Source organism: Taudactylus pleione, unplaced genomic scaffold (genome assembly GCF_031769625.1).
Source record: "Taudactylus pleione unplaced genomic scaffold, aTauple2 ptg000875l, whole genome shotgun sequence".
In the NCBI taxonomy this organism is placed as follows: Eukaryota; Metazoa; Chordata; class Amphibia; order Anura; family Myobatrachidae; genus Taudactylus; species Taudactylus pleione.
This window is the reverse complement of record NW_028285277.1, coordinates 2,361,539-2,380,509: the sequence shown is the minus strand read 5'-3', so window position 1 is coordinate 2,380,509 and position 18,971 is coordinate 2,361,539. Positions and strand designations below refer to the sequence as shown.

Genomic DNA, 18,971 nt, shown 5'->3' with positions numbered 1-18,971 from the left:
GAACATCGGTCAGAACGACCGAGCAGCCGCTTACGAGTGGCTCTGAATCAGGCCCATAGAGTGTAAGCTCCAGTGGGGCAGAAACTGATGTGCATGGCCAGATACTCTCTGTAAAGCGCTGTGGAATATGTGTGCGCTATATAAATAACTGGTAATAAATATTAGTGGCCTTTTTCCTGAGCTGTCCTTTTACCACGGAAATAATGCAGCATGGAGTCAGTATACAACCTATCCGTAATATGTCAGTCACCGATAATTAACTAATAATACACAAGTAACTTGATGGTGGCGAATGGTGTTGTGACAATCCCATAGGAGAAAAAGTCCGCTGTCCGGTACAGAAATGTGATCTATGCGCCAACGACGCTGCAGCCAGTGTGAGCGGATTGGACGACCTTTGTATAGAACTGGGTGACCCTTTAAAACGACATCGGTAACATTGAGAACTAACATGTTCCAGAGATCTAAGGATCAAAAACTCAAATACAAAAAAAAAAAAACCACACACACATTTTCCTGGGTTGTGAATATAATCGGCTACACTGAGCGAACCTGGGTGACGGGAGGGTCTGAAGGCGGCGGGCATGCTGGAAATGTTTTTCTGACCTCTGATGCAATCATTTATCAGTGCAGAGCGGAATTTATCGCTACACGGGGAATGACCAGCTAAGGCCTGTTACTAATAATAGTTACATACAGCCCAATAAACTTCTCACATGCACTATGGGCAGCAGACATACACAACACATAAACTACACAGTGACGCAATGGCGCGATGACATCACTTCAGCGTGGTGCGCCAGGTTTTAATCTCAGACAAGTCATTATTACGGTCAAGCAGTTTGCAATGGTTAAAAGTACGATTCTTGTCTGTGAGTTTGGTAATAATGTGACAACATAAGTCTGCTGGAGAGGCCCAGTCTATAGATAGCAGCCGAGGGTCACCATTAAGCTACATAAACACAGATAACGCACATCTGGCCTTTACAAAGTCCGTCTGTGGATTACAAGGATGAAAGAAATACTTCCACCGTGTATCACCAGCGATCTAGCACAGAGTATTGGATACATCTTAGCTACCCAGGTTTTAGGGTAACTTCTATAAATCTTATGCAGAGCATCTGATCTAGCATTTAAAGGGATTGTATAGTCCAGGGGTGGCCAACCCGCGGCTCTTTTGTTTTCCTATGCGGCTCGGCAGACCCCCACTGGTGCTGTGAACGCTGGCCTCTGAAGCAATCAGAGGCTAAAGAAGCTTCTAATCACTTAAGAGACCAGCGTTCCCAGTGATGCGGGTGACGTCATGATGTCACCCGCAAAGTGAGGAGCCCACGCTCCTGCTGGACACCGGAAGCGACAGGAGCAGCGACGGCGGGACGTGGGATCCCTGACAACGAGGAGTGGTGCCAGCATGAAGACAGGTAAGTTTCTTCATAGGGGTGTGGGCGGGGAGCTAGTACTGGGGGCACGACTACAGGGAGCATTGCAGAAGGGGCACAACTAATGGGCATTGCTTAGTGGGCGCAGTGCATATGGGGCACCACTGCTTGAGAGCCAGGGGGGGGCAGACTGAGAGCAGGGGGGATGATGCCTACTTTCATGCTTATGGGGGCAGAGTGGTGCTGTTGAGATAACTCTGGGAGGGGAGGGGGCTGGAGTGACACGAGGGGCTGCTGCAGTGGCATGGGGGGGCTGCAATGACACATGAATGTGGACTGGAATGGCAAGGGAGGGGGCTGGACAGACACATGGAGGGGCTGGAGTGTGCATTATGTGAATCTTGCTTTTCAATGTATTTTATGTGGTTCTGGATTTATTTTACGTGGGTATGGTTTTTTTAAATGATTTTATGTGGATGTGGCTTGTTTCTGTGTATGTTATGTGGATGTGGCTTGTTTCTGTGTATGTTATGTGGATGTGGCTTGTTTCTGTGTAGTTTATGTGGATGTGGCTTGTTTCTGTGTAGTTGATGTGGATGTGGCTTGTTTCTGTGTAGTTTATGTGGATGTGGCTTGTTTCTGTGTATGTTATGTGGATGTGGCTTGTTTCTGTGTAGTTTATGTGGATGTGGCTTGTTTCTGTGTAGTTTATGTGGATGTGGCTTGTTTCTGTGTAGTTTATGTGGATGTGGCTTGTTTCTGTGTAGTTTATGTGGATGTGGCTTGTTTCTGTGTATGTTATGTGGATGTGGCTTGTTTCTGTGTAGTTTATGTGGATTTGGCTTGTTTCTGTGTATGTTATGTGGATGTGGCTTGTTTCTGTGTAGTTTATGTGGATGTGGCTTGTTTCTGTGTAGTTTATGTGGATGTGGCTTGTTTCTGTGTAGTTTATGGGGATGTGGCTTGTTTCTATGTAGTTTATGTGGATCTGGCTTGTTTCTGTGTAGTTTATGTGGATGTGGCTTGTTTCTGTGTATGTTATGTGGATGTGGCTTGTTTCTGTGTAGTTTATGTGGATGTGGCTTGTTTCTGTGTAGTTTATGTGGATCTGGCTTTTTTCTGTGTAGTTTATGTGGATGTGGCTTGTTTCTGTGTAGTTTATGTGGATCTGGCTTGTTTCTGTGTAGTTTATGTGGATGTGGCTTGTTTCTGTGTATGTTATGTGGATGTGGCTTGTTTCTGTGTATGTTATGTGGATGTGGCTTGTTTCTGTGTAGTTTATGTGGATTTGGCTTGTTTCTGTGTATGTTATGTGGATGTGGCTTGTTTCTGTGTAGTTTATGTGGATGTGGCTTGTTTCTGTGTAGTTTATGTGGATGTGGCTTGTTTCTGTGTAGTTTATGGGGATGTGGCTTGTTTCTATGTCGTTTATGTGGATCTGGCTTGTTTTTGTGTAGTTTATGTGGATCTGGCTTGTTACTGTGTAGTTTATGTGTAGTTTATGTGGATTTGGCTTGTTTCTGTGTAGTTTATCTGAATTTGGTTTGTTTCTGTGTAGTTTATGTGGATGTGGCTTGTTTCTGTATAGTTTTTGTGGATTTGGCTTGTTTCTGTGTATGTTATGTGGATGTGGCTTGTTTCTGTGTAGTTTATGTGGATCTGGCTTGTTTCTGTGTATTTATGTGGATCTGGTTTGTTTCTGTGCATTTTATGTGGATCTGACTTGGTTCTGTGTAGTTTATGTGGATGTGGCTTGTTTCTGTGTAGTTTATGTGGATCTGACTTGGTTCTGTGTAGTTTATGTGGATGTGGCTTGTTTCTGTGCATTTTATGTGGATCTGACTTGGTTCTGTGTAGTTTATGTGGATCTGGCTTGTTTCTGTGTAGTTTATGTGGATGTGGCTTGTTTCTGTGTAGTTTATGTGGATCTGGCTTGTTTCAGTGTAGTTTATGTGGCTTGTTTCTGTGTATTTTATGTGGATATGGCTTGTTTCTGTGTATGTTATGTGGATCTGGGTTGTTTCTGTGTAGTTTATGTAGATCTGGCTTGATTCAGTGTAGTTTATTGGGATCTGGCTTGTTTCTGTGTAATTTATGTGGATGTGGCTTGCTTCTGTGTACATTATGTGGATCTGGCTTGTTTCTGTGTAGTTTATGTGGATCTGGCTTGTTTCTGTGTAGTTTATGTGGATGTGGCTTGTTTCTGTGTAGTTTATGTGGCTGTGGCTTGTTTCTGTGTATTTTATGTGGATATGGCTTGTTTCTGTGTAGTTTATGTGGATGTGGCTTGTTTCTGTGTAGTTTATGTGGATCTGGCTTGTTTCTGTGTAGTTTATGTGGATGTGGCTTGTTTCTGTGTATGTTATGTGGATGTGGCTTGTTTCTGTGTAGTTTATGTGGATGTGGCTTGTTTCTGTGTAGTTTATGTGGATGTGGCTTGTTTCTGTGTAGTTTATGTGGATCTGGCTTGTTTCTGTGTAGTTTATGTGGATGTGGCTTGTTTCTGTGTAGTTTATGTGGATCTGGCTTGTTTCTGTGTAGTTTATGTGGATGTGGCTTGTTTCTGTGTATGTTATGTGGATGTGGCTTGTTTCTGTGTATGTTATGTGGATGTGGCTTGTTTCTGTGTAGTTTATGTGGATTTGGCTTGTTTCTGTGTATGTTATGTGGATGTGGCTTGTTTCTGTGTAGTTTATGTGGATGTGGCTTGTTTCTGTGTAGTTTATGTGGATGTGGCTTGTTTCTGTGTAGTTTATGGGGATGTGGCTTGTTTCTATGTCGTTTATGTGGATCTGGCTTGTTTTTGTGTAGTTTATGTGGATCTGGCTTGTTACTGTGTAGTTTATGTGTAGTTTATGTGGATTTGGCTTGTTTCTGTGTAGTTTATCTGAATTTGGTTTGTTTCTGTGTAGTTTATGTGGATGTGGCTTGTTTCTGTATAGTTTTTGTGGATTTGGCTTGTTTCTGTGTATGTTATGTGGATGCGGCTTGTTTCTGTGTAGTTTATGTGGATCTGGCTTGTTTCTGTGTATTTATGTGGATCTGGCTTGTTTCTGTGCATTTTATGTGGATCTGACTTGGTTCTGTGTAGTTTATGTGGATGTGGCTTGTTTCTGTGTAGTTTATGTGGATCTGACTTGGTTCTGTGTAGTTTATGTGGATGTGGCTTGTTTCTGTGCATTTTATGTGGATCTGACTTGGTTCTGTGTAGTTTATGTGGATCTGGCTTGTTTCTGTGTAGTTTATGTGGATGTGGCTTGTTTCTGTGTAGTTTATGTGGATCTGGCTTGTTTCAGTGTAGTTTATGTGGCTTGTTTCTGTGTATTTTATGTGGATATGGCTTGTTTCTGTGTATGTTATGTGGATCTGGGTTGTTTCTGTGTAGTTTATGTAGATCTGGCTTGATTCAGTGTAGTTTATTGGGATCTGGCTTGTTTCTGTGTAATTTATGTGGATGTGGCTTGCTTCTGTGTACATTATGTGGATCTGGCTTGTTTCTGTGTAGTTTATGTGGATCTGACTTGGTTCTGTGTAGTTTATGTGGATGTGGCTTGTTTCTGTGCATTTTATGTGGATCTGACTTGGTTCTGTGTAGTTTATGTGGATCTGGCTTGTTTCTGTGTAGTTTATGTGGATCTGACTTGGTTCTGTGTAGTTTATGTGGATGTGGCTTGTTTCTGTGCATTTTATGTGGATCTGACTTGGTTCTGTGTAGTTTATGTGGATCTGGCTTGTTTCTGTGTAGTTTATGTGGATGTGGCTTGTTTCTGTGTAGTTTATGTGGATCTGGCTTGTTTCAGTGTAGTTTATGTGGCTTGTTTCTGTGTATTTTATGTGGATATGGCTTGTTTCTGTGTATGTTATGTGGATCTGGGTTGTTTCTGTGTAGTTTATGTAGATCTGGCTTGATTCAGTGTAGTTTATTGGGATCTGGCTTGTTTCTGTGTAATTTATGTGGATGTGGCTTGCTTCTGTGTACATTATGTGGATCTGGCTTGTTTCTGTGTAGTTTATGTGGATCTGGCTTGTTTCTGTGTAGTTTATGTGGATGTGGCTTGTTTCTGTGTAGTTTATGTGGCTGTGGCTTGTTTCTGTGTATTTTATGTGGATATGGCTTGTTTCTGTGTAGTTTATGTGAACGTGGCTAGGTCAATGTTTTCTATATTGTTCTGGCTTTTTCTTTCACTTCAACAGTGAAACAAATATATTGGGAACTTTATGTAAATTGTGTATTTTCAAATTGCTTGGCTCGCCGCCAGCGTGACTAAAGACGGGGGCGTGACAAAGTCATGCGCCTGAGAATGTCATACCAAAGGCATGCGCACAAAAATGGGGCATGGCCTTGTGACATGCTATTGGCTCTTTAACTTGACTACAGATATTTTTTGTCTCTTTGCCACCCCTGGTATAGTCCCTGTGTGATAGCAGGTGAGTGCTAGCTACAGGTGTGGGTGGAGCTTGGGGTAATATTAAACAAAAAATTGGCTGCCAGTTAGGTGCTGCACTGACTGACACACAACCAATCTCCCGCTGTCCCTGTCTTTCACAAATCTACAGGGACAATAGCTCAAAGTCAGCAGTGGCCAGTACAGACTAGAAACTATATAAATCATTTAAAGAGTAACAACAATTATTTGCCTAACAAAAATCATAGTACCTAGAGTAACGTTTGATACTTGACATAGGAATGTGTCTGAAATCACCCGGTGAAAACCCAGAAATACTCTACTGCTGTAAATTGATATACTTATAATAACGGACATTTATTAGCATTAATAGAAATAAACTGGACTACTCTAATTTACAGATATTGCTAAGGGGGTACAGTAAGATCCTTTACTATATTGGGAATACTGCCAAGTTGCAGCAAGAGGGTTTTCTGAGGTTTCAACAGGCAATTTCAGGCAGAGGGGCTATTTCAATTATAAGGAGTATATAGTGAGGAGTAATTACACTATGTTACGTTAACCACTGTTTTTTTTTTTTAATGATTTTGTTTTTAACGCTCGCACTATTTTTGTTTCTATTTGCGTTGAAAACATCATTGTTGGCATGTGTTTAGCTGGGGGTTTTGTGGGGACTATAGTAAAGGAACATCTACCTACATAATGCTTTGCTTTATCGCCCTTGCAAAGTGTAATTGTAATTGAAATTGTAATGATCGCGCCTCTCCATGCCAGCTATGCAGGGGTTAAAGTGGGCCGGAATGGGTCGGAACTGCATTCCTATTTGGAGATGGAACCAGTTCAGCCTCCTCCGACCCACCTCAGTGCGGCGCCGCAGGGAGGATCCATTTGCCCGTTGAGATTGTGTCACCAGCGGGCGACCGGCTCCCACCCTGCAGCGCCAGCCGGAGGCTGGAGTTCACTCCTGAGCTTACGGCTACCGCAGTGCACTATGGGAGAGACGTCATAGTTCAGAGGAGCAGCCAGGCGGACCAGACGGAAGCGGGGGCTTACGGTAAGTATTAGGTTTTTGTTTTGTGTAAGGCCTTCACTATAGGCATTACTCAGGGGACATTATTATTGGGGGCATTACTCAGGGGGCACTACTACTGGGGGCATTACTATTGGGGTCACTACTACAGGGGGCATTACTATTGGGGTCACTACTACAGGGGGCATTACTATTGGGGTCACTACTACAGGGGATTACTAATGGGGTCACTACTACAGGGGGCATTACTATTGGGGCACTATTACAGGGGATTACTAATGGGGGCATTGCATAGGGGGCACTGCATAAGGGGGGCTCTGCTACTGTGGGCTCTGCATATGATCTACACCTCTGTACTATGTTCATGGTTCCTGTATGTTCAGCAGATATAAACCTCTGTATTATGTTCCTCTGTATTATACCAGATGATATAATAGCTGCACATACATAATTCAGTTGTCACTGCGGTATTATCCTTTCCATAGTCATTTGTACTTATTTATTGTAAATACAGATTAGAGGGACACTGCAATCTCACCTGTCAGCATCTCCCTGCCCACCAGACGTGTTACGCTGCAGTGTTTCCCGCACAGCCGCCATGCCGTCAGGTAGCCTGTTCAGTCTTCGGGTGTAGAGACTCAGACCCCCATCTGTCATATAACTGAGACAGAAAAGAGAATTTACATTAGTATTATAGCACCTCTCATGTTATAAAGAAGAGAGTGTACCAGTGTCTCCAACATACTGCACAGCAAGGCACTGCCTCCAACACACCGCACAGCAAGGCACAGCCTCAAACACACCGTACAGTCTCCAACACACTGTACAGCAAGGCACAGCCTCCAACACACTGTACAGCAATGCACAGCCTCCAACACACCGTACAGCCTCCAACACACTGTACAGCAAGGCACAGCCTCCAACACACTGTACAGCAATGCACAGCCTCCAACACACTGTACAGCAAGGCACAGCCTCCAACGCACCGAACAGCAAGGCACAGCCTCCAACGCACTGCACAGCCTCCAACACACCGCACAGCAAGGCACAGCCTCAAACACACCGTACAGCCTCCAACACACTGTACAGCAATGCACAGCCTCCAACACACCGCACAGCAAGGCACAGCCTCCAACACACCGCACAGCAAGGTACAGCCTCAAACACACCGCACAGCAAGGCACAGCCTCAAACACACCGCACAGCAAGGCACAGCCTCAAACACACCGTACAGCCTCCAACACACTGTACAGCCTCCAACACACTGTACAGCAATGCACAGCCTCCAACACACTGTACAGCAATGCACAGCCTCCAACACACCGCACAGCAAGGCACAGCCTGAAACACACTGCACAGCAAGGCACAGCCTCCAACGCACCGCACAGCAAGGCACAGCCTCCAACACACCGCACAGCAAGGCACAGCCTCAAACACACCGTATAGCCTCCAACACACTGTACAGCAATGCACAGCCTCCAACACAATGTACAGCAATGCACAGCCTCCAACACACCGCACAGCAAGGCACAGCCTCAAACACACTGCACAGCAAGGCACAGCCTCCAACGCACCGCACAGCAAGGCACAGCCTACAACACACCGCACAGCAAGGCACAGCCTCCAACACACCGTACAGCCTCCAACACACTGTACAGCAATGCACAGCCTCCAACACACCGCACAGCAAGGCACCGCCTCAAACACACCGCACAGCAAGGCACAGCCTCAAACACACCGTACAGCCTCCAACACACTGTACAGCAATGCACAGCCTCCAACACACTGTACAGCAATGCACAGCCTCCAACACACCGCACAGCAAGGCACAGCCTCCAACACACCGCACAGCAAGGCACAGCCTCAAACACACTGCACAGCAAGGCACAGCCTCCAACGCACCGCACAGCCTCCAACACACCGCACAGCAAGGCACAGCCTCAAACACACCGTACAGTCTCCAACACACTGTACAGCAATGCACAGCCTCCAACACACCGCACAGCAAGGCACAGCCTCCAACACACCGCACAGCAAGGCACAGCCTCAAACACACCGCACAGCAAGGCACAGCCTCAAACACACCGCACAGCAAGGCACAGCCTCAAACACACCATACAGCCTCCAACACACTGTACAGCAATGCACAGCCTCCAACACACCGTACAGCAATGCACAGCCTCCAACACACCACACAGCAAGGCACAGCCTCCAACACCCCGCACAGCAAGGCACAGCCTCAAACACACCGCACAGCAAGGCACAGCCTCCAACACACCGCACAGCCTCCAACACACCGCACAGCAAGGCACAGCCTCCAACACACTGCACAGCAATGCACAGCCTCCAACACACCGCACAGCAAGGCACAGCCTCCAACACACCGCACAGCAAGGCACGGCCTCCAACACACTGGACAGCCTCCAACACATCGCCCAGCAAGGCACAGCCTCCAACACACTACACAGCAAGGCACAGCCTCCAATACACTATACAGCAAGGCACGGCCTCAAACATACCGCACAGCAAGGAACAGCCTCCAACACACTGCACAGCAAGGCACAGCCTCCAACATACTGCACAGCAAGGCACAGCCTCCAACACACTGCACAGCAAGGCACAGCCTCAAACACACCGCACAGCCTCCAACACACTGTACAGCAATGCACAGCCTCCAACACACTGCACAGCAAGGCACAGCCTCAAACACACTGCACAGCAAGGCACAGCCTCCAACACACTGTACAGCAATGCACAGCCTCCAACACACCGCACAGCAAGGCACAGCCTCCAACACACCGCACAGCAAGGCACAGCCTCAAACACACTGCACAGCAAGGCACAGCCTCCAATGCACCGCACAGCAAGGCACAGCCTCCAACGCACCGCACAGCCTCCAACACACCGCACAGCAAGGCACAGCCTCAAACACACCGTACAGCCTCCAACACACTGTACAGCAATGCACAGCCTCCAACACACCGCACAGCAAGGCACAGCCTCCAACACACCGCACAGCAAGACACAGCCTCAAACACACCGCACAGCAAGGCACAGCCTCAAACACACCGCACAGCAAGGCACAGCCTCAAACACACCGTACAGCCTCCAACACACTGTACAGCAATGCACAGCCTCCAACACACCGTACAGCAATGCACTGCCTCCAACACACCACACAGCAAGGCACAGCCTCCAACACACCGCACAGCAAGGCACAGCCTCAAACACACCGCACAGCAAGGCACAGCCTCAAACACACCGCACAGCCTCCAACACACCGCACAGCCTCCAACACACCGCACAGCAAGGCACAGCCTCCAACACACTGGACAGCCTCCAACACATCGCCCAGCAAGGCACAGCCTCCAACACACTACACAGCAAGGCACAGCCTCCAATACACTATACAGCAAGGGACAGCCTCAAACATACCGCACAGCAAGGAACAGCCTCCAACACACTGCACAGCAAGGCACAGCCTCCAACATACTGCACAGCAAGGCACAGCCTCCAACACACTGCACAGCAAGGCACAGCCTCCAACACACTGCACAGCAAGGCACAGCCTCAAACACACCGCACAGCCTCCAACACACTGCACAGCAAGGCACAGCCTCAAACACACCGCACAGCCTCCAACACACTGTACAGCAATGCACAGCCTCCAACACACTGCACAGCAAGGCACAGCCTCAAACACACTGCACAGCAAGGCACAGCCTCCAACACACTGTACAGCAATGCACAGCCTCAAACACACTGCACAGCAAGGCACAGCCTCCAACGCACCGCACAGCAAGGCACAGCCTCCAACGCACCGCACAGCCTCCAACACACCGCACAGCAAGGCACAGCCTCAAAAACACCGTACAGCCTCCAACACACTGTACAGCAATGCACAGCCTCAAACACACTGCACAGCAAGGCACAGCCTCCAACACACTGTACAGCAATGCACAGCCTCAAACACACTGCACAGCAAGGCACAGCCTCCAACGCACCGCACAGCAAGGCACAGCCTCCAACGCACCGCACAGCCTCCAACACACCGCACAGCAAGGCACAGCCTCAAAAACACCGTACAGCCTCCAACACACTGTACAGCAATGCACAGCCTCCAACACACCGCACAGCAAGGCACAGCCTCCAACACACCGCACAGCAAGGCACAGCCTCAAACACACCGCACAGCAAGGCACAGCCTCAAACACACCGCACAGCAAGGCACAGCCTCAAACACACCGTACAGCCTCCAACACACTGTACAGCAATGCACAGCCTCCAACACACCGTACAGCAATGCACAGCCTCCAACACACCACACAGCAAGGCACAGCCTCCAACACACCGCACAGCCTCAAACACACCGCACAGCCTCAAACACACCGCACAGCCTCCAACACACCGCACAGCAAGGCACAGCCTCCAACACACTGCACAGCAATGCACAGCCTCCAACACACCGCACAGCAAGGCACAGCCTCCAACACACAGCACAGCAAGGCACAGCCTCCAAAACACTGGACAGCCTCCAACACATCGCCCAGCAAGGCACAGCCTCCAACACACTACACAGCAAGGCACAGCCTCCAATACACTATACAGCAAGGCACAGCCTCAAACATACCGCACAGCAAGGAACAGCCTCCAACACACTGCACAGCAAGGCACAGCCTCCAACATACTGCACAGCAAGGCACAGCCTCCAACACACTGCACAGCAAGGCACAGCCTCAAACACACCGCACAGCAAGGCACAGCCTCAAACACACCGCACAGCAAGGCACAGCCTCAAACACACCGTACAGCCTCCAACACACTGTACAGCAATGCACAGCCTCCAACACACCGTACAGCAATGCACAGCCTCCAACACACCACACAGCAAGGCACAGCCTCCAACACACCGCACAGCCTCAAACACACCGCACAGCCTCAAACACACCGCACAGCCTCCAACACACCGCACAGCAAGGCACAGCCTCCAACACACTGCACAGCAATGCACAGCCTCCAACACACCGCACAGCAAGGCACAGCCTCCAACACACAGCACAGCAAGGCACAGCCTCCAAAACACTGGACAGCCTCCAACACATCGCCCAGCAAGGCACAGCCTCCAACACACTACACAGCAAGGCACAGCCTCCAATACACTATACAGCAAGGCACAGCCTCAAACATACCGCACAGCAAGGAACAGCCTCCAACACACTGCACAGCAAGGCACAGCCTCCAACATACTGCACAGCAAGGCACAGCCTCCAACACACTGCACAGCAAGGCACAGCCTCAAACACACCGCACAGCCTCCAACACACTGTACAGCAATGCACAGCCTCCAACACACTGCACAGCAAGGCACAGCCTCCAACACACCGCACAGCAAGGCACAGCCTCCAACACACCGCACAGCAAGGCATAGCCTCCAACACACTGGACAGCCTCCAACACACTGTACAGCCTCCACCATACCGCACAGCAAGGCACAGCCTCCAACACACTACACAGCACGGCACAGCCTCCAATACACTATACAGCAAGGCACAGCCTCAAACATACAGCACAGCAAGGAACAGCCTCCAACACACTGCACAGCAAGGCACAGCCTCCAACACACTGCACAGCAAAGCACAGCCTCCAACACACTGCACAGCAAGGCATAGCCTCCAACACACTGGACAGCCTCCAACACACTGTACAGCCTCCACCATACCGCACAGCCTCCAAAACACTACACAGCACGGCACAGCCTCCAATACACTATACAGCAAGGCACAGCCTCAAACATACAGCACAGCAAGGAACAGCCTCCAACACATTGCACAGCAAGGCACAGCCTCCAACACACTGCACAGCAAAGCACAGCCTCCAACACACTGCACAGCAAGGCCTCCAACACACTGCAAAGAAAAGCACGGCCTCCAACACACTGCACAGCCTCCAACACACCGCACAGCAAGGCACAGCCTCCAATACACTGCACAGCAAGGCACAGCCTCCAATACACTATACAGCAAGGCACAGCCTCAAACATACAGCACAGCAAGGAACAGCCTCCAACACACTGCACAGCAAGGCACAGCCTCCAACACACTGCACAGTAAGGCACAGTCTCCAACACACTGCACAGCCTCCAACACACTGCACAGCAAGGCACAGCCTCCAACACACCGCACAGCAAGGCACAGCCTCCAACACACCGCACAGCCTCCAACACACCGCACAGTAAGACACAGCCTCCAATACACTGCACAGCAAGGCACAGCCACCAACACACCGCACAGCAAGGCACAGCCTCCAACACACCGTACAGCAAGGCACAGCCTCCAACACACCGCACAGCCTCCAACACACCGGACAGCAAGACACAGCCTACAACACACTGCACAGCAAGGCACAGCCTCCAACACACCGCACAGCCTCCCAAACACCACACAGCAAGATACAGCCTCCAATACACTGCACAGCAAGGCACAGCCTCCAACACACCGCACAGCAAGGCACAGCCTGCAACACACCGCACAGCAAGGCACAGCCTCCAACACACTGCACAGCCTCCAACACACCGCACAGTAAGGCACAGTCTCCAACACACCGCACAGCCTCCAACACACTGCACAGCAAGGCACAGCCTCCAACACACCGCACAGCAAGGCACAGCCTCCAACACACCGCACAGCAAGACACAGCCTCCAATACACTGCGCAGCAAGGCACAGCCTCCAACACACCGCACAGCCTCCAACACACCGCACAGCAAGACACAGCCTACAACACACTGCACAGCAAGGCACAGCCTCCAACACACCGCACAGCCTCCCACGCACCACACAGCAAGATATAGCCTCCAATACACTGCACAGCAAGGCACAGCCTCCAACACACCGCACAGCAAGGCACAGCCTGCAACACACCGCACAGCAAGGCACAGCCTCCAACACACCGCACAGCCTCCAACACACTGCACAGCAAGGCACAGCCTCCAACACACTGCATAGCAAGGCAGCCTCCAACACATCGCACAGCCTCCAACACACCGCACAGCAAGATATAGCCTCCAATACACTGCGCAGCAAGGCACAGCCTCCAACACACCGCACAGCCTCCAACACACCGCACAGCAAGACACAGCCTACAACACACTGCACAGCAAGGCACAGCCTCCAACACACCGCACAGCCTCCCACACACCACACAGCAAGATATAGCCTCCAATACACTGCACAGCAAGGCACAGCCTCCAACACACCGCACAGCAAGGCACAGCCTGCAACACACCGCACAGCAAGGCACAGCCTCCAACACACCGCACAGCCTCCAACACACTGCACAGCAAGGCACAGCCTCCAACACACTGCATAGCAAGGCAGCCTCCAACACATCGCACAGCCTCCAACACACCACACAGCAAGATATAGCCTCCAATACACTGCACAGCAAGGCACAGCCTCCAACACACCGCACAGCAAGGCACAGCCTCCAACACACTGCACAGCAAGGCACAGCCTCCAACACACCGCACAGCCTCCAACACACCACACAGCAAGACACAGCCTCCAATACACTGCACAGCAAGGCACAGCCTCCAACACACCGCACAGCAAGGCACAGCCTCCAATACACTGCACAGCAAGGCACAGCCTCCAACACACCGCACAGCAAGGCACAGCCTCCAACACACCGCACAGCAAGGCACAGCCTCCAACACACCGCACAGCAAGGCACAGCCTCCAACACACCGCACAGCAAGACACAGCCTCCAATACACTGCACAGAAAGGCACAGCCTCCAACACACCGCACAGCAAGGCACAGCCTCCAACACACTGCACAGCAAGGCAAAGCCTCCAACACACCGCACAGCCTCCAACACACCGCACAGCAAGACACAGCCTCCAATACACTGCACAGCAAGGCACAGCCTCCAACACACTGCACAGTAAGGCACAGTCTCCAACACACTGCACAGCCTCCAACACACTGCACAGCAAGGCACAGCCTCCAACACACTGCACAGCAAGGCACAGCCTCCAACACACTGCACAGCAAGGCACAGCCTCCAACACACCGCACAGCTTCCAACACACCGCACAGCAAGACACAGCCTCCAATACACTGCACAGCAAGGCACAGCCACCAACACACCGCACAGCAAGGCACAGCCTCCAACACACCGCACAGCAAGGCACAGCCTCCAACACACCGCACAGCCTCCAACACACCGGACAGCAAGACATAGCCTACAACACACTGCACAGCAAGTCACAGCCTCCAACACACCGCACAGCCTCCCACACACCACACAGCAAGATACAGCCTCCAATACACTGCACAGCAAGGCACAGCCTCCAACACACCGCACAGCAAGGCACAGCCTCCAACACACCGCACAGCCTCCAACACACCGCACAGTAAGGCACAGTCTCCAACACACCGCACAGCCTCCAACACACCGCACAGTAAGGCACAGTCTCCAACACACTGCACAGCCTCCAACACACTGCACAGCAAGGCACAGCCTCCAACACACCACACAGCAAGGCACAGCCTCCAACACATCGCACAGCAAGACACAGCCTCCAATACACTGTGCAGCAAGGCACAGCCTCCAACACACCGCACAGCAAGGCACAGCCTCCAACACACTGCACAGCAAGGCACAGCCTCCAACACACCGCACAGCCTCCAACACACCACACAGCAAGACACAGCCTCCAATACACTGCACAGCAAGGCACAGCCTCCAACACACCGCACAGCAAGACACAGCCTACAACACACTGCACAGCAAGGCACAGCCTCCAACACACCGCACAGCAAGACACAGCCTCCAACATACCGAACAGCAAGGCACAGCCTCCTACACACTGCACAGCCTCCAACACACGGCACAGCAAGGCACAAAAATATTCAGTAATATAGTAAAATTATATTTTCTCCTGTACAGTAAGAGAGAAGTAACACATTAATTACAGAGCAGTAACGTCATTCCTGGGGCACACATACAGTCACACATATTGGTACAGATGTGGCGCGGAGACACCGGCATGAGAGAGGAATCACCGGCACATCCTAAAGCAATTGTACAGAAAGGACAGAGCTGTATCCCAAACGTCCTCATCACGTCACCACTGTATGTGTCACAGGATCACATGCAGGCACAATAGGCCATTCTTATTTACTCAGGGTTCTCTACAAACATAAACGGGAGATGTGAAACACTAAGGGCAAATATTAGGTGTCGCCTCTATTGCAATGGTCACATTATCACCCCCCCCACCCCGCTCACACACACACCCCCCCAACCCCGCTCACACAGACACACACCTCACTCACACACACATACACACACCCCCACCCCGCTCACACACACACACCCCCAACCCCGCTCACACACACACCCACCCCAACCCCGCTCACACACACACCCCCACCCCGCTCACACACACACACCCCCAACCCCGCTCACACACACACCCCCACCCCGCTCACACAGACACACCCCCACCCCGCTCACACACACACCCCCACCTCGCTCACACACACACCCCCAACCCCGCTCACACACACACCCCCCCAACCCCGCTCACACACACACCCCCCCAACCCCGCTCACACAGACACACCCCAACCCCGCTCACACAGACACACCCCAACCCCGCTCACACACACACACCCCCAAACCCGCTCACACAGACACACCCCAACCCCGCTCACACAGACACACCCCCAAACCCACTCACACACCCCCCCAACCCCGCTCACACAGACACACACCTCACTCACACACACATACACACACCCCCACCCCGCTCACACACACACACCCCCACCCCGCTCACACACATACCCACCCCGCTCACACACACACACCCCCACCCCGCTCACACACACACACCCCCCCAACCCCGCTCACACAGACACACATCTCACTCACACACACATACACACACCCCCACCCCGCTCACACACCCCCACCCCGCTCACACACACACCCCCACCCCGCTCACACAGACACACCCCCACCCCGCTCACACACACACCCCCACCTCGCTCACACACACACCCCCCCAACCCCGCTCACACACACACCCCCCCAACCCCGCTCACACAGACACACCCCAACCCCGCTCACACAGACACACCCCAACCCCGCTCACACAGACACACCCCCAAACCCGCTCACACACACACACCCCCAACCCCGCTCACACAGACACACCCCAACCCCGCTCACACAGACACACCCCCAAACCCACTCACACACCCCCCCAACCCCGCTCACACAGACACACACCTCACTCACACACACACACACACACCCCCAACCCCGCTCACACACACACCCACCCCAACCCCGCTCACACACACACCCCCACCCCGCTCACACACACACCCCCACCCCGCTCACACACACACACCCCCAACCCCGCTCACACACACACCCCCACCCCGCTCACACAGACACACCCCCACCCCGCTCACACACACACCCCCACCTCGCTCACACACACACCCCCAACCCCGCTCACACACACACACCCCCAACCCCGCTCACACAGACACACCCCCCCAACCCCGCTCACACAGACACACCCCAACCCCGCTCACACAGACACACCCCAACCCCGCTCACACAGACACACCCCCAAACCCGCTCACACACACACACCCCCAACCCCGCTCACACAGACACACCCCAACCCCGCTCACACAGACACACCCCCAAACCCACTCACACACCCCCCCAACCCCGCTCACACAGACACACACCTCACTCACACACACATACACACACCCCCACCCCGCTCACACACACACACCCCCACCCCGCTCACACACACACCCACCCCGCTCACACACACACACCCCCACCCCGCTCACACACACACACACCCCCAACCCCGCTCACACAGACACACATCTCACTCACACACACATACACACACCCCCACCCCGCTCACACACACACACCCCCACCCCGCTCACACACACACCCCCCCCCAACCCCGCTCACACAGACACACACCTCACTCACACACACATACACACCCCCCCACCCCGCTCACACACACACACCCCCACCCCGCTCACACACACACCCCCCCAACCCCGCTCACACACACACCCACCCACCCCGCTCACACACACACCCCCCAACCCCGCTCACACACACACCCCCCAACCCCGCTCACACACACACCCACCCACCTCACACACACACCCACCCACCCCACACACCCACCCACCCCGCTCACACACACACCCACCCACCCCGCTCACACACACACCCACCCACCCCGCTCACACACACACCCACCCACCCCGCTCACACACACACACACCCCCACCCCGCTCACACACACACGCCCCGCTCACACAGACACACTCCACCCCGCACACACACACACACACACTCCACCTCGCTCACACAGACACACCCCCACCCCGCTCACACACACACACCCCCATCTCGCTCACACACACACACACACACTCCACCTCGCTCACACACACACACACACCCCGCCTCGCTCACACACACACACTCCACCCCGCTCACACACACACACTTCACCTCGCTCACACACAAACACCTCGCAGATAAAACAGGGGGAGGTGTGATGCGTGCGAATTAGGATGTGCGCATAGTTGCATTAGCATATTATTCATCCTCAGAATGAGGCAGAAATCGGACCAGAATGAGGCCCCATAATTGTAACAGTAACTTGAGAACAAACCGCGTTTCAGAATATCCGCATTTTATTCAGCAGGAAAACCGCACGCAAAGTAATATTTCCCTCTAATGTCTATTTCAGTTCAGTAGTTTATACAGAAGGTAATGTGCGCCCTAACGTCATACATAGCTGTCAGTAAGGCGTGCCTCATTGCTTATAATATACAGGGTTTATGTGCGCCCTAACGTCATATATAGCTGTCAGTAAGGCGTGCCTCATTGTTATAATACACACGGTTTATGTGCGCCCTAACGTCATATACAGCTGTCAGTAAGGCGTGCCTCATTGTTATAATACACACGGTTTATGTGCGCCCTAACGTCATATATAGCTGTCAGTAAGGCGTGCCTCATTGTTATAATACACACGGTTTATGTGCGCCCTAACGTCATACATAGCTGTCAGTAAGGCGTG

General features: G+C 51.7%; 1 protein-coding gene across 10 annotated transcripts in view; it reads right to left on the bottom strand.

Moving 5' to 3' along the window:
* NAV2 (neuron navigator 2) overlaps positions 1-18,971 on the bottom strand; it is a 637,654-nt gene that overhangs the window by 104,314 nt on the left and 514,369 nt on the right. For all 10 annotated transcript variants that reach the window (XM_088458930.1, XM_088458933.1, XM_088458923.1 and 7 more), the window contains one exon: positions 7,354-7,476. In XM_088458930.1, the coding sequence (XP_088315056.1) occupies positions 7,354-7,476 (123 nt within the window). The remainder of the gene's footprint in view (positions 1-7,353; positions 7,477-18,971) is intronic.